At 39.7% G+C, this 12,234-nt stretch overlaps 2 protein-coding genes across 2 annotated transcripts; one reads left to right on the top strand and one right to left on the bottom strand.

Annotated features, from left to right (window-relative positions):
• Positions 1 to 338: 338 nt before the first annotated feature.
• Positions 339 to 948, bottom strand: CUNH11orf71 (chromosome unknown C11orf71 homolog). The gene has a single exon (XM_004749870.3). It carries the CDS (start codon positions 781 to 783, stop codon positions 388 to 390), a length of 396 nt encoding a protein of 131 aa, XP_004749927.1. The 5' UTR covers positions 784 to 948; the 3' UTR covers positions 339 to 387.
• A 78-nt stretch (positions 949 to 1,026) lies between these two features.
• On the top strand, positions 1,027 to 11,597 carry RBM7 (RNA binding motif protein 7). Its single transcript, XM_004749871.2, has 5 exons — positions 1,027 to 1,210; positions 2,306 to 2,468; positions 3,092 to 3,179; positions 6,571 to 6,661; positions 10,082 to 11,597. The coding sequence occupies exons 1-5, from the start codon at positions 1,115 to 1,117 to the stop codon at positions 10,433 to 10,435; spliced, it is 792 nt and encodes a 263-aa protein (XP_004749928.1). The 5' UTR covers positions 1,027 to 1,114; the 3' UTR covers positions 10,436 to 11,597.
• The last annotated feature ends 637 nt before the right edge of the window (positions 11,598 to 12,234 follow it).

Genomic DNA, 12,234 nt, shown 5'->3' with positions numbered 1-12,234 from the left:
ATCTTACTGGCTTACAAGTCTCAAAGTGAGAGAATCTGCCAGGGTGGGAGAAAAGATTTGTGGAAAGCAGAGGAATTGGGGTCCGCTGTCGGGATGGAGTGCACCAGGCGTGAAAAAATGCTGACCTCTGGGAAGGGTGGTTCAATTTTATAACTTAAGCGCAAAGTCCCTTCTACCCCCTTCCTGATCTAACCACTCTGGCCGCCTCAAACCCTGGGAATTCGGAAGGTCAAGGCTCCTCCGTAGGAGGCCGTTTTCGCAGCCCCCCCACGACGTGTTTTACATGACAATGAGCATACATCCCCCCCCCCTGAAAATAAGACTGCCGAGGCGCCAAGGATGTTAGAGAGGCCTTGTTTACGAGCGAACCAAGGGGCCGGGGAGGTGTTAGGCCGAGAGGCGGGCTGCGATCACACTTCCAATGGCAACCAGCCGCTGCTGCAGCAAGCTCCTCAGGAGATCCAGCTTCACCCCGGGGGCCGGGTACGGCGAGAATCTGGCCTGGCGGCTCCGGTTCCGCCCGTCGGGTTCCCTTCCTTTTATCAAGCGGGTCGGGCTCCGACCGCCCGCGCTCGCCCGCCGGCTCTCGGTACGAACGCCCGGCCGCACGGCCTGCCGAGGAGCGAGTCCTGGAAGAACATCGTCGGGCCTGGCGACGAGGAAGCTGTCTCCGGAGACCATCGCCAGCTCTAAGGCCGACGAGCTGAGGGCGCCGAGGCTCGCGCGGTAGGCCCGCCGGGTCCTTTGATCGCCGGCGGACAGGGACACGTTGTTCAGCGCCATCTTCAAACACTGCCCGCAATGTCTGTTAGGTCCCTCGGTCAAGGTGGGCCCTTCGCGGCTCCACAGATCACTCCCGGCCGTCTCGAGCGCCGCCACTCCCTACATGTTAGGCCATAACTACAGCCGCGGCCGACCAGAGAACCGCCTCTCACCGGTGCGCTCCTCGCGAGCATGCGCAACGCGTCCGCGCACGGCGACGCGGGGCGGTGCGAGCGAGATTGACGTTTACGTCCGTGACGCCGGGGAGGAGAGGACGTGGGGTTTCCGAGCGTGCGCAGTGAGTGCGACGGTGCCGACCCTTCGGCCTTTTTAGGGAGGGGGCTCCGCTGAGATGGGGGCGGCGGCAGCGGAAGCGGATCGTACCCTCTTTGTCGGCAACCTTGAAACTAAAGTGACCGAGGAGCTCCTTTTCGAGCTTTTCCACCAGGTCAGCGGCCGAGAGCGGGCTTTTCCTTTCGCTGTGCGGCTCCCGTGGGGCCCGGCCCGACGGCCGTGCCCGCCTTCCTGGGGAAAGCGGGGCTCTGGGTCGGGACGCCCGACGGGTGGGCCGCTTGGGGCTGGAGGTCCACCGGGAAAGCGAGGCTCTTGCTGGGTGTCGCTTGAAGGGAAGAACCGTAGTCAGTTCGCTCCAGGTTGGTGGGGGCTTCCTCAGTGAAGCGTTCCCGAGGTAAAGATTCAGGGATCCTAAGGGGCACGGTATGTGTGGGTTCTTCGTGGAGCCGGACTTTTTCCTATCCCTTTGCTCGTCTTCGGTTTATCTGGCTAATTAGATTTCAGTTGCTTGGTCAGTGTATGTTTTCCACTTACGGGTTTTTTTTTTTTTTAATTAATTGCAACATTAAGATTTTTAAAGTACACTAAATACTCCGTAGTAAAGCAGACTTGTAGTGTTTCGGTATTCACGTCTGCATTGAAATACGTTAAAGATTCAGAGTATCTGGTTCTCTCCAGTTCTAGTCTCTAACAACTGGTAATACTTGGTTAGTCAGTACAAAAGTGAATTTTTAGTACAAGGAAGCCACTTTCTCTAGCTCTTGATAAACGTTACCCCGAGTGGGAAAGTGATGGATGTTGGTCACCTTGTTAAAAAGTCATAAAGCATCATGAAACGTAACTGAGTAACTGGTTCCAGTTCCTTATGGGCTTCCTTCCCCCAAATAAATTAATCAGGTGTTGAGTCGTATGACAGAATCTTTAACTGAGGTGGAAATCCCTGTTTGTCCATTTTTTAGATTTTTCTTGGTTACGTTTCTGTTGTTGTTGTTTTTAATTAATTTTTTGCTGTTCATTAACATATAATATGTTATTAGCCTCAGGGGTACAGGTCTGTGAATCGCCAGGTTTACACACTCCACAGCACTCACCATAGCACATACCTTCCCCAATGTCCAACATTTCTGTTGTTTTTAAACGTCGTAAAATTTGAGTATTTCCTTGAAATTGCCTCATTTAAATTCCGAAGACTTTTTTTCTTCTTCTTCTTCTTCTTCTTCTTTTTTTTTTTTTTTTGTCTTGTTTGTAGGCGGGGCCGGTAGTAAAAGTGAAAATTCCAAAAGATAAGGATGGTAAACCAAAACAGTTTGCATTTGTGAATTTCAAACATGAAGTGTCTGTTCCTTATGCGATGAATCTACTTAATGGAATCAAACTTTTCGGGAGGCCCATCAAAATTCAATTTAGATCAGGTAACTGTTCAGTGTTATTGTTTGGGGAGAGGTTTTCTTTGCTGCTTTGTTCGTTTTTAATTTTATTATTCAGTTTTAAAGAGCTTCTTGTTGGATGAAAATACCTTAAGCTTTGTGGATAGTAAGCTTTACATATCCCAGTTTAGTACTGATAACGTCGACAATACGGATTTTGAAAGTCGTCATTTAAAAATTAAGTTTGGGTTACCGAAAAGAGCATAAACTTTGTTTTTAGAAAGACTTGGGTTTGGGTTCGTGCTCTGAAAGGAGCGAGGATTGTTTTTTTAAAATACTTTTCCTGACTGCTTTGTGATTGGCATTTACAAATTTTGATTCTGGGTGATGTGCGGATGAAACTTCCCATGTATCCAGTTAAAATTTAGTGTGGGCATCAGAATATTATGGCCAGATTGGATGTTTGTACGTTACATAGTACTTATTTGGAACCCTCTGTTTTGGACACTTAAAATTTTCACTCTGATGAAACGATGAAGCAAGCGGTCTTCTGAAATTTGAGCTTTTCTCTTGTAGCTTCTGTCTACCATTTGACATAATTTAGGGGAGGGATAAAATTTAACTTGAGTTTTCTATCAAGGATAATTTCTCAAATTACTTCATTTTAGGAAGTAGCCATGCCTCACAGGATGTCAGTTTGTCATATCCCCAGCATCATGTTGGAAACTCAAGCCCCACCTCTACTTCTCCTAGCAGGTAACATTTTGGACCTATTAAAATCATTTATTGGAAATTTTTTTTAGGTATTATCTCTAAACATACTGAGGGATTTGTTTCCTTTTTTAAGCTCCCACCTCTTTATTTTTCTGCTGTATTATTCATATTTTGGATTATAAATAGATATCTATATAAGGGGACTATAAACTTATATAGTACCCCTAAAATTGATACATATGTACCTATAATTAGGTTCATTTATGAAGATGTATACCCACAGCCACATATTTAATATGTAACTGAAAATTTCCCGGAACATTACTCTCTCTACTCTGAGTTTACTCTATTTTCTATTTTACTTTCTTTTAAAAATTCAAATTAGTTTTCACCACTGATTGGTTTTTATTTGCATTTTAAAAATAGCTATCAGTAAACAGACTAGTGGACTAAGAGTTTATAGAGTTGGATTCTAGGTCTGCCTCTCCGATTGTGGAATTTTGAAGTAGTCTCATTTCTCTGGTCTTGTCTTCCCATTTGTAAGGAAAAGCTGAATTGAATGCTCTCCAGAGTCTCTTCTAGCTACTGAGGGTTAGAAAAGGTACCACATTTATACTAAATAATTTTATTTGCTTTGAGAAGTGCGATCTTTTACCAGAGATGTTTTTTTCCTGGTTTATCAGTGGAGCTATTTATCAGTTATAATGGGCTTCATTCAAGAAAGAAATATCTGTCCTGTGTCAGGTTCTTCACCGAGTCGTTTGCATTTATGGTCTTGTTTCTCACAGCGCTCTTAGGAGGTAGGGATTATTGTTAGTTCTGCCTCGCCTGTGAAGAAAGTGAGGATTGGATATTAACTTGCTTGAGTTTGAATTGCTTGTGAGCAGTGGGCTGGGACAGAAACCCAGGCATTGTGACTGAGCCCCAGCCACTGTGATAGGCTGCCTACTGAAGGTGTAAAGTCTGCAGCAAGACACATGGATTTTGTGACTACCTTTAATAAGTTCTGTAAAGAGAGCATAGAATGTGGTTGTAGAAAGGTTTGACAAGGAGAGATGATATAAATGAATGAAGAACTAAAAGAGGCCAATGTATCTAGATCATAATGAAGGAAAAATAGAGTAGTAGGTCATGTTGGTGAAGTAGAATGGGGGTCTTTTTTTTTTTTTTTTTTGGATTTTATTTATTTATTTGACAGAGAGATCACAAGTAGGCAGAGAGAGGAAGGGAAGCAGGCTTCCTGCCGAGCAGAGAGCCTGATGCATGGCTCCATCCCAGGACCCTGGGATCATGACCTGAGCCGAAGGCAGAGGCTTTAACCCACTCAGCCACCCAGGTGCCCCAGGTCTTTTTTTTTTTTTTAAGTTTTTTTATTTTTTATTAATTTATAATGTATTATTAGCCCCAGGGATACAGGTCTGTGAACTGCCAGGTGTACACACTTCACAGCACTCACCATAGCACATACCCTCCCCAGTGTCCATCACCAAACCACCCTCTCCCCAGCAACCCTGTTTGTTTTGTGAGATTAAGAGTCTCTTAATGTTTGTCTCCCTCCCATTTCATTTTTTCCTTCCTTACTCCCCAAACCCCCATGTTGCCTCTCAAATTTTTCGTATCAGGGAGATCATATGATAATTGTCTTTCTCGATGGACTTCTTTCGCTCAGCATAATACCCTCTAGTTCCATCCACGTCGTTGCAAAAGGCAAGATTTCATTTCTTTTGATGGCTGCATAGTATTTCATTGTATGTATGTATATATGTATACATATGTATACACACATACATACACACACACAGCCTCACATTTTTATCCATTCATCTGTTGATGGACATCTAGACTGAAAGAGGGTCTTTCTTATAGGCCATAGTTACAATTTGGGAATTTTCTCCTAAAAACAGAAGAAAGACACCAAAATGTTTTCAGTAGGATAGTAATAGGAACGCGTTTATATTTTAACAAGTTGTTTGCTGTGGGAGAATGGATTGGAGGGGACAAGGCTGAAAATAGACCAGTTGAGAAGCTATTGGTAGCAGAGTATTGGTATTAGTAGCAAGAAAGCAAGGAAGTTATTAGGGTGAGGTTGTGGGTTTGGATAAGGGTGGTGCCAAGAGCTGCAGTGAAGTGGCTTTGGTATGAGAAGATAACTGGCAAGTAAAATTGCAAGAAAGAATAGTGTAAGAAGGGTATCCTCTTAGCATCCTTTCTTGCCAACTGAAATTGTGTTTAAATGCTTCTCAGCACATTTAGAACTTGAAGCATTTCCAACCCCCTTTTTTGGGGGGGAATTTTTTTTCTTTTCTTTTCTTTTCAGGGTAACATCCAACCACTTTTGTAGACTCTTCAAAGATATCTCAGGTGGAAGAAAAAAGTTTACCTCACTGAGAATTTCTTTGGAAAAATATATATAAGTAAATAAGTTGTTTTTAGTTTAAGGTTAGAGTGCCTATCATTTTTGTAAGGAAATTTATACTTTTTACCCCTTTAATATATACAGGTCTAACCTGATTTAAGAAAACCCAAAATGAAAAGATCTAAACTATGAGACAAATCAGTTAGTGATTTGATTCTAAGTATTGTAAAATTTAAAGCATTTGATAAAGTGGCTTTTTGTAAAGCAAGCTACTTTTTTAGGAATTGAGGAATAAGGTATAATTTCTTAAAACTAATATCTAGTTTTTGTTAAAGAACTCTTCATTCCTTGCTCCCCCCAGACCTGTTCTTCCTCCCTATCACAGTAAATATGTAATTGCTCAAGGCCCAAATCTAGATTTTATCCTTTATTTTTCTTTTCCCCCTCATCTGTCATATCTAGTAGAACAAATCCTTTTTATCTCAGTTTTCAACCTAGGCCTCTGCACTAGCCCTGGGATTGATGGTTTTTTTTTTTTCTGTGACGGGCCATATAGTTAATGTTTCAGACTTTGCAGGCCCAGCCACTGTAATAGGCTGCCTAGTGAAGGCGTAAATTCTACAGGAAGACAAATGTGTGTTGTGTTGTCCGTTTGGGGTGGGGGTGGGGAGGTTGCAGGTCCTTGTAACACTACATAGATAAAATAGACACAGGAGTGTTAAAGAAATGGGATTTGGACCACAGGCTATATAGCTTGCTCCCCCCGTGATAATTCTTCCCTCAGCTGCAATGTTTAGCTTCCAAGTAATCTTGTTGCTCCATTTTTACTTCAAATGTGCCTCCTTTTTAGAAAGACAATCCCTGACCAGCCGAGCTAAAACAGAACATCAATTATTATATCACTGTTACAAGGTGAAGTTGTTTTACTATCTGAATCCTTCCTCTTATCCATGAGAGCAAATAGATATGTGGTCTTTCTTGTTCATTCCTACCTTTGACACGGTCTTGCTCATGATTGGTATATCGTAAGTATTTGTTAAATGGATGATTATATGTTGGTTTTTTTACTCTTCACAGATATGAAAGGAGTGTGGATAGCATGAGTCCATCAGTACAGATAATTCAGAGATCTTTCTCTTCTCCAGAAAATTTTCAGAGACAAGCAGTGGTAGGTTGATTTTCTTCTTTTCTCTTTTCTTTTCTTCTCTACTTTTTTTAAAAAAAATATTTCATTTATTCATTTGAGAGAGATAGAGAGAATATAAGCAGGGGGAAGGGCAGAGGGAGAAGGAGAAGCGCAGACTCCCTGCTGAGTTGGGAGCCCAATGTGGTGCTTGATCCCAGGACCTGGAGATCATGACCTGAGCTGAAAGCAGACGCTTAACCAACTGAGCCATGCAGGCGTCCCTTCTTTCCTTTCCCTTTCCTCTTCTTTTTCTTAATGAAGTAGTAATTCCTTTTATTTAAAAAAAACTAGCACACACCCACAGACACAAAACTAGCACATATCTTTGTTTTACTCTTTACTTACAGGTACAAACTGTTCTCTTAGTAGCCGTGAAAAATACCAAGCAATTTTCTACAAATAGAGTAATTTCTAAGATATTACCTAAAATGTTAGTTTCATGAGGAGTAAATTATCAAATTCTTGAATTTAAAACAAACTAGACCTTGATTAGCATCTACTCGTGCTAGAATTGGGGTTACTCAAATGTCTAGACTAAGCCTTTAAGTAGCTTACACATACACACACTCTCATACTCACACACAAATGAAACCCCTAGAAAAATAAAAATAGTTACAATGTATTGATTATGTAATATGTGTCAGGCAGTATCACCCAAAAGTGTTACATATTAATACATATTCTTTAGGGTAACTGAGATATATCCTGTTGTAATACATAGGAAAATTAAGGGTGAGGAAGGTCATAAATTAGCAAGTAGCAGGAATGAGATTACAATTGTAGCCTGCTAAAATTTGAAACCATGTTTTGAAGTGCTACCCAGAAAATTTAATGAGGAAGAGCAACACAATAAAAATAATTAAAGTAGAAAACCCAGAAAATCATGATTAAGTTACTGAATAAAATACCACATTTCAAAAATAAAATAGATTTGATAACTGTTTAGTGCAACAGACTGTGATGTACACTTGCAAATACAATTTAGTTTATGAAGTTTTAAAAATTGTCAGAGGTCTTTCGTCTTAAAAAGACAAAAGCAGAAGTTCATAATTGCTTTTACCAGTAATTTGTGGACCTGAAGGGTTTTAAACTCAGCTTCTCAAAAATAGTCACATTTGATATATTGAATGCTTGCTGAAACATTCATTCTTTCAACATGCAGTCTGGATTTTTACCAGCCTATTAACATCTACGAACTTTCATCTCTCTCATGGCTGAAAAATAAAATTTATGCCTCATTTACTTTCCACTACAAATAAACTAAAATGTACTTCTTGAGACGTGCATTTTTGGCCTAAATGTGACTTATAACTGAAGTTAAATAATGTTTCTAGAGGTTGCGCAGAAATAAAACTCAGACATCTTCAACTTGAACTTCTAAAACCCCCCAAAACTTAGAATGTTCAGAGAGGGGTGCCTGGGTGGCTCACTTGGTTAAGCATCTGACTTTTAATTTCAGCTCAGATCAGGATCTCCGGGTCATGAGATCAAGCCCCATGTTCGGCTCTGCACTCAGTGGGGAGTCTGCATGAGATTCTCTCTCTCCTGCCCTGTCCTTACTGGCAAATGTGTGCACTCACACATGCATGTTTGCTCACTCATGCTCTCTTTCTCTAAAATAAATGTTTAAAGAATTGTTTAGGGGTGCCTGGGTGGCTCAGTGGGTTAAAGCCTCTGCCTTCGGCTTGGATCCTGGTCTCAGGGTCCTGTGATCGAGCCATGCATCAGGCTTTCTGCTCAGCGGAGAGCCTGTCTCCCCCCACCCCCCCGCCTGCCTCTCTGCTTACTTGTGATCTCTCTCTGTCAAATAAATAAGTAAAATCTTTAACAAAAAAAAAATGTTCAAATGATTCTTGAGTAATTTCCTAAGTTTTAGTTAGATTAGCGTGATCTCTGTAGGTTGATCACCCATTTTGATTTTCACTGAGCTGAAGAACATATTTAACAGATTGTAGATAAGTAGAACAATGCATTTCACATTTGTATTTTTCTTGAGCCGTTATGGAGGGTTGTATGTGTGTGTTTCAGGGAATGGAGATGTATTCCCTGATATTCTTGGAAGCTGTGCTCAAAGGCTTGTTACAATATATTGTCCTTAATGCTTAAAAACAGTACTTAAATACATTGATTGGAGTCTTTGACCAGTTTCCTGTTGATTTCCATTTTTTTTTGTAATAATGAGACTGTGCGACTAGGCTTAAAATCTTTGGTGTGTTTTACGATTCTATCTTTGTCTCCAGTCTTTCAGTTTTTTTCATTCTGTCATGAAGTCCTTTATTTTTTTCTTTTTCTTGAGTTCATTTCTTCTTTTCTCTTTGCCCAAATCACAGTGTTGGCTTGTGACCCCTCAACCTTTTGCAGGTCTGCAAAATATAAATATAAGTAAAGTAAACTTGAGGAACCAATATAAAGGGATGTCAACTTCTATGTACATACCACATATTGTGGTGTAGGCTTAAAAAAAAAATCACTGGCTAATACTTATCATGGGCAGAATTTGGGGACCACTGGTCTGGTCAGTTTGTACTTGTCTCCATTTTCTTCTTGCTAGCCCATCTCACACACTGTTTCTAAATGAATGTTAATAACCCTGTTTTGCTTATCTTCCTGGTAATTTGATTTTCCCTCGTTTGCAAGATAAAGTCTGAATTCCCTAGCCTAGTTATGAGGCACTGCCATCATCTGGGGCCAGTAAAGCTTTCCAGCCTAACTGTCCATTATTCACTGCATATGAGATCTCTAATCAGTCAGAATTCTTGGTATTCTACAAACTCAATTTTCTTCGTGCAATTTCCCTTCCTTGGTATACTTCCCCCTTAAAATACTCAATCCATACTTTATTATTATTTTTTAATTTGATTTATTTATTTGATAGACCGAGATTATAAGTAGGCAGAGAGGCAGTCAGAGAGAGGAGGAAGCAGGCTCCCTGCTGAGCAGAGAGCCCGATGCGAGGCTCAATCCTAGGACCCTGGGATCATGACCTGAGCCGAAGGCAGAGGCTTTAACCCACTGAGCCACCCAGGCGCCCCTCCATCCATACTTTAATCCTTAGATAATATGCCACCTTCATGAAGCCTTTCCTAATGATCCTGAGCTCTTGGCTCTTTATATGTCCACCAGACAAGTGATTCACATTATAATCATTTGTATGGCCTCTTCTAAGTTGTATTCTTGAGGGCAAGGAGTAGTTATATACAGATATCATGCAGGTATACATTGGAGCAAACAAAGCCATCATGTGTTTTTTTACTTCAAGTTCTGTTTAACCTAAGATCCTTCTGGGCAGGAATAATTTTGCTTTCCCATCATTACCTGTTTGGTTCACTGTGGCCAAGTATATATATTGCTTTGATACTTAGAAATACTTGGCAGTTAACATTTTTTTTTCTCTTCTCTTAGATGAACAATGTTCTGAGACAGATGTCCTATGGTGGGAAATTTGGTTCTCCACATCTGGATCCATCAGGATTTTCCCCATCACATAGTCAGAGTTTTAATCAGTCTTCAAGCTCCCAGTGGCGCCAAGATACGCCATCATCACAGCGTAAAGTCAGACAGAATTCTCATCCTTACATACCGGATAGACATCATAGCCGTGAACAACGATACACTGATCATGGGTCTGACCATCATTACCGAGGAAACAGAGATGACTACTTCTATGAAGATAGGAATCCTGATGGCTGGAGCCATGACTATGATAACAGAAGAGACAGTAGTCGAGATGGAAAATGGCGTTCATCTCGACATTAACAAGTACTAAAAGGACGATGTTATAGGGTCATTCTAGGTTCCTTTGGCTAAATTGACCTGGAAATGTTTTGTTAAACCGTACAGAGCAGCTTTACAAGTTGCCATGTTTCTTTATAAAATTTTTAAAACCTATAGCTACAGTCTAATACAGAAATAAGAGTTGTGGTTCCCATTTTATTGCATTTTAGTAACCTTTCACCTCAGGGTTTTATGAAGAGGAAAGGGTTTTTTGCAAAAGAAAGTGCCACAATTCCTAATCATTATAGATAAATGAGGAAGGGATGTATTATATGGGTTGGTTGTAATATAAAGCAAATATTTTAATTATCTGTTAATCTTTTTGTATTGCAAGAAGTTTCTTGTTAGTCAGATTTTGGTGTGTATAATAGAAAACATTCAAGTTCTGATAGTCTGAATTGACTAGCAGTATTTTGTTAAATGAGAAAATGTAATTACAGTGATTCATTTTACTACCATTTTACATAGAAAGCATATTGGTAAAGTTTGGGGATAAATCATTTGACTTCGTAAGAGAATTTTTAGTGTAAGTTCTGTGACATCTTTGAGTTTTACTCTAATTAAACATAAAACTGTAAATTTATACATGCTATCTCATTCTAAAATTTTAGAATTTGCTCATTAAATCAAGTTTGATGTATAACTGAAGTCACTCAGGAAGTTAAATATTTCTAAATGTATTTTTTTACATTAAAATACAGTGTTAATATAACTCCCCCTTTTCAGGAAGAACACAAATGTAAATGCATAGTCAGATAAAAATGGTGAAATGTTTTACTGAAAGTATGCTTTTTTGGGGGGAAAAAAAGTTCCTGAAGCCTTTAAGAGCTGCCTCTGTCACTCAAATTTTAAAAATTTTAACATTTTCAAAGTGCCCAGGACATGTTATAAGGATATGCTTTATTATGGAGATTGTACAGCTTGCTTTTTTGTTTGCACATTTCAAAGAATTTAGTCTTAAACATTTTCTGATTTAAAAATTTTAAAAATCTTGTTTAGCAGAACTGTTGTGTATCAAGATGCTGTTTCCCCTTTGTTGTAGAACTTGTTTATAAAAATGTTATTCCTTGAAAATTTTTGATCCTTTTTAGTATTAACCACAGCATTTGTACTCTTGCTTTTTAATATATTGAAAACATAAAAAGGAGTGTGCCTTATTTTTTTTGACATCACTAACTTTGAAGACACTGTATACAACATTAGCAGGATGCTTCAGTTCAGTGATTGCCTAATGTTAAGAACGTCTGTTCTTAGAGCACCCTGAAATACTCCTTTTGTACATACAGATCTTAATGTTTTACAATCAGATCTTCAGTGACATGATTATAGAGCATTATGAACTGTTACCCTCCTTGAGAGCTCACATACTCTCAGGTCTTCCCTATTTGTAAATAAAATGCATGGAGTTTTAGGTAAATGGAGCCATTTACTCAACCTAGAGAGTGTTAGGATCAAAAATTTCTCTTTGTTTTAGCATTTTAATAGAAGGATTTGTTTCAAATGAGCTTATTCTCAGGTATTTTACCTTTATGAATATTCAGTAGCTTTTACAGAGATTCACAAAGATTAATTCTAGTTTATTGTAGTTTATCTGTGGGTCAGATCTTTTCATATTGATTCATAGGTAATCCTGCTTCAGAATGATCCTTTTATGTTTTAATGACTTGGGTCACACCCCTTTTGAGGTTCCAGTGAATCTTTGTCACTTCAACCTCAGCCAGTTGAGGTAATCAAACTAATAAATGTCCTGTGTAAGAGGATCAAACAAGATAGCCTCAACA

Source organism: Mustela putorius, unplaced genomic scaffold (genome assembly GCF_011764305.1).
Source record: "Mustela putorius furo isolate JIRA1106 unplaced genomic scaffold, ASM1176430v1.1 tig00000460_pilon_pilon_pilon, whole genome shotgun sequence".
In the NCBI taxonomy this organism is placed as follows: Eukaryota; Metazoa; Chordata; class Mammalia; order Carnivora; family Mustelidae; genus Mustela; species Mustela putorius.
The sequence above is the reverse complement of the archived record's forward strand: the minus strand, read 5'-3'. Positions and strand labels throughout refer to the sequence as shown.

What these genes read in the sequence shown, in the direction of transcription:
- CUNH11orf71 (XM_004749870.3), bottom strand. Translation starts at nt 783, where the DNA reads ATGGCGCTGAACAACGTGTCCCTGTCCGCCGGCGATCAAAGGACCCGG.
- RBM7 (XM_004749871.2), top strand. Translation starts at nt 1,115, where the DNA reads ATGGGGGCGGCGGCAGCGGAAGCGGATCGTACCCTCTTTGTCGGCAAC. An exon ending in CAAAATTCAATTTAGATCAG is followed by an intron (nt 2,469 to 3,091) that starts GTAACTGTTCAG and finishes ACTTCATTTTAG; the next exon opens with GAAGTAGCCATGCCTCACAG. An exon ending in ATTTTCAGAGACAAGCAGTG is followed by an intron (nt 6,662 to 10,081) that starts GTAGGTTGATTT and finishes CTCTTCTCTTAG; the next exon opens with ATGAACAATGTTCTGAGACA.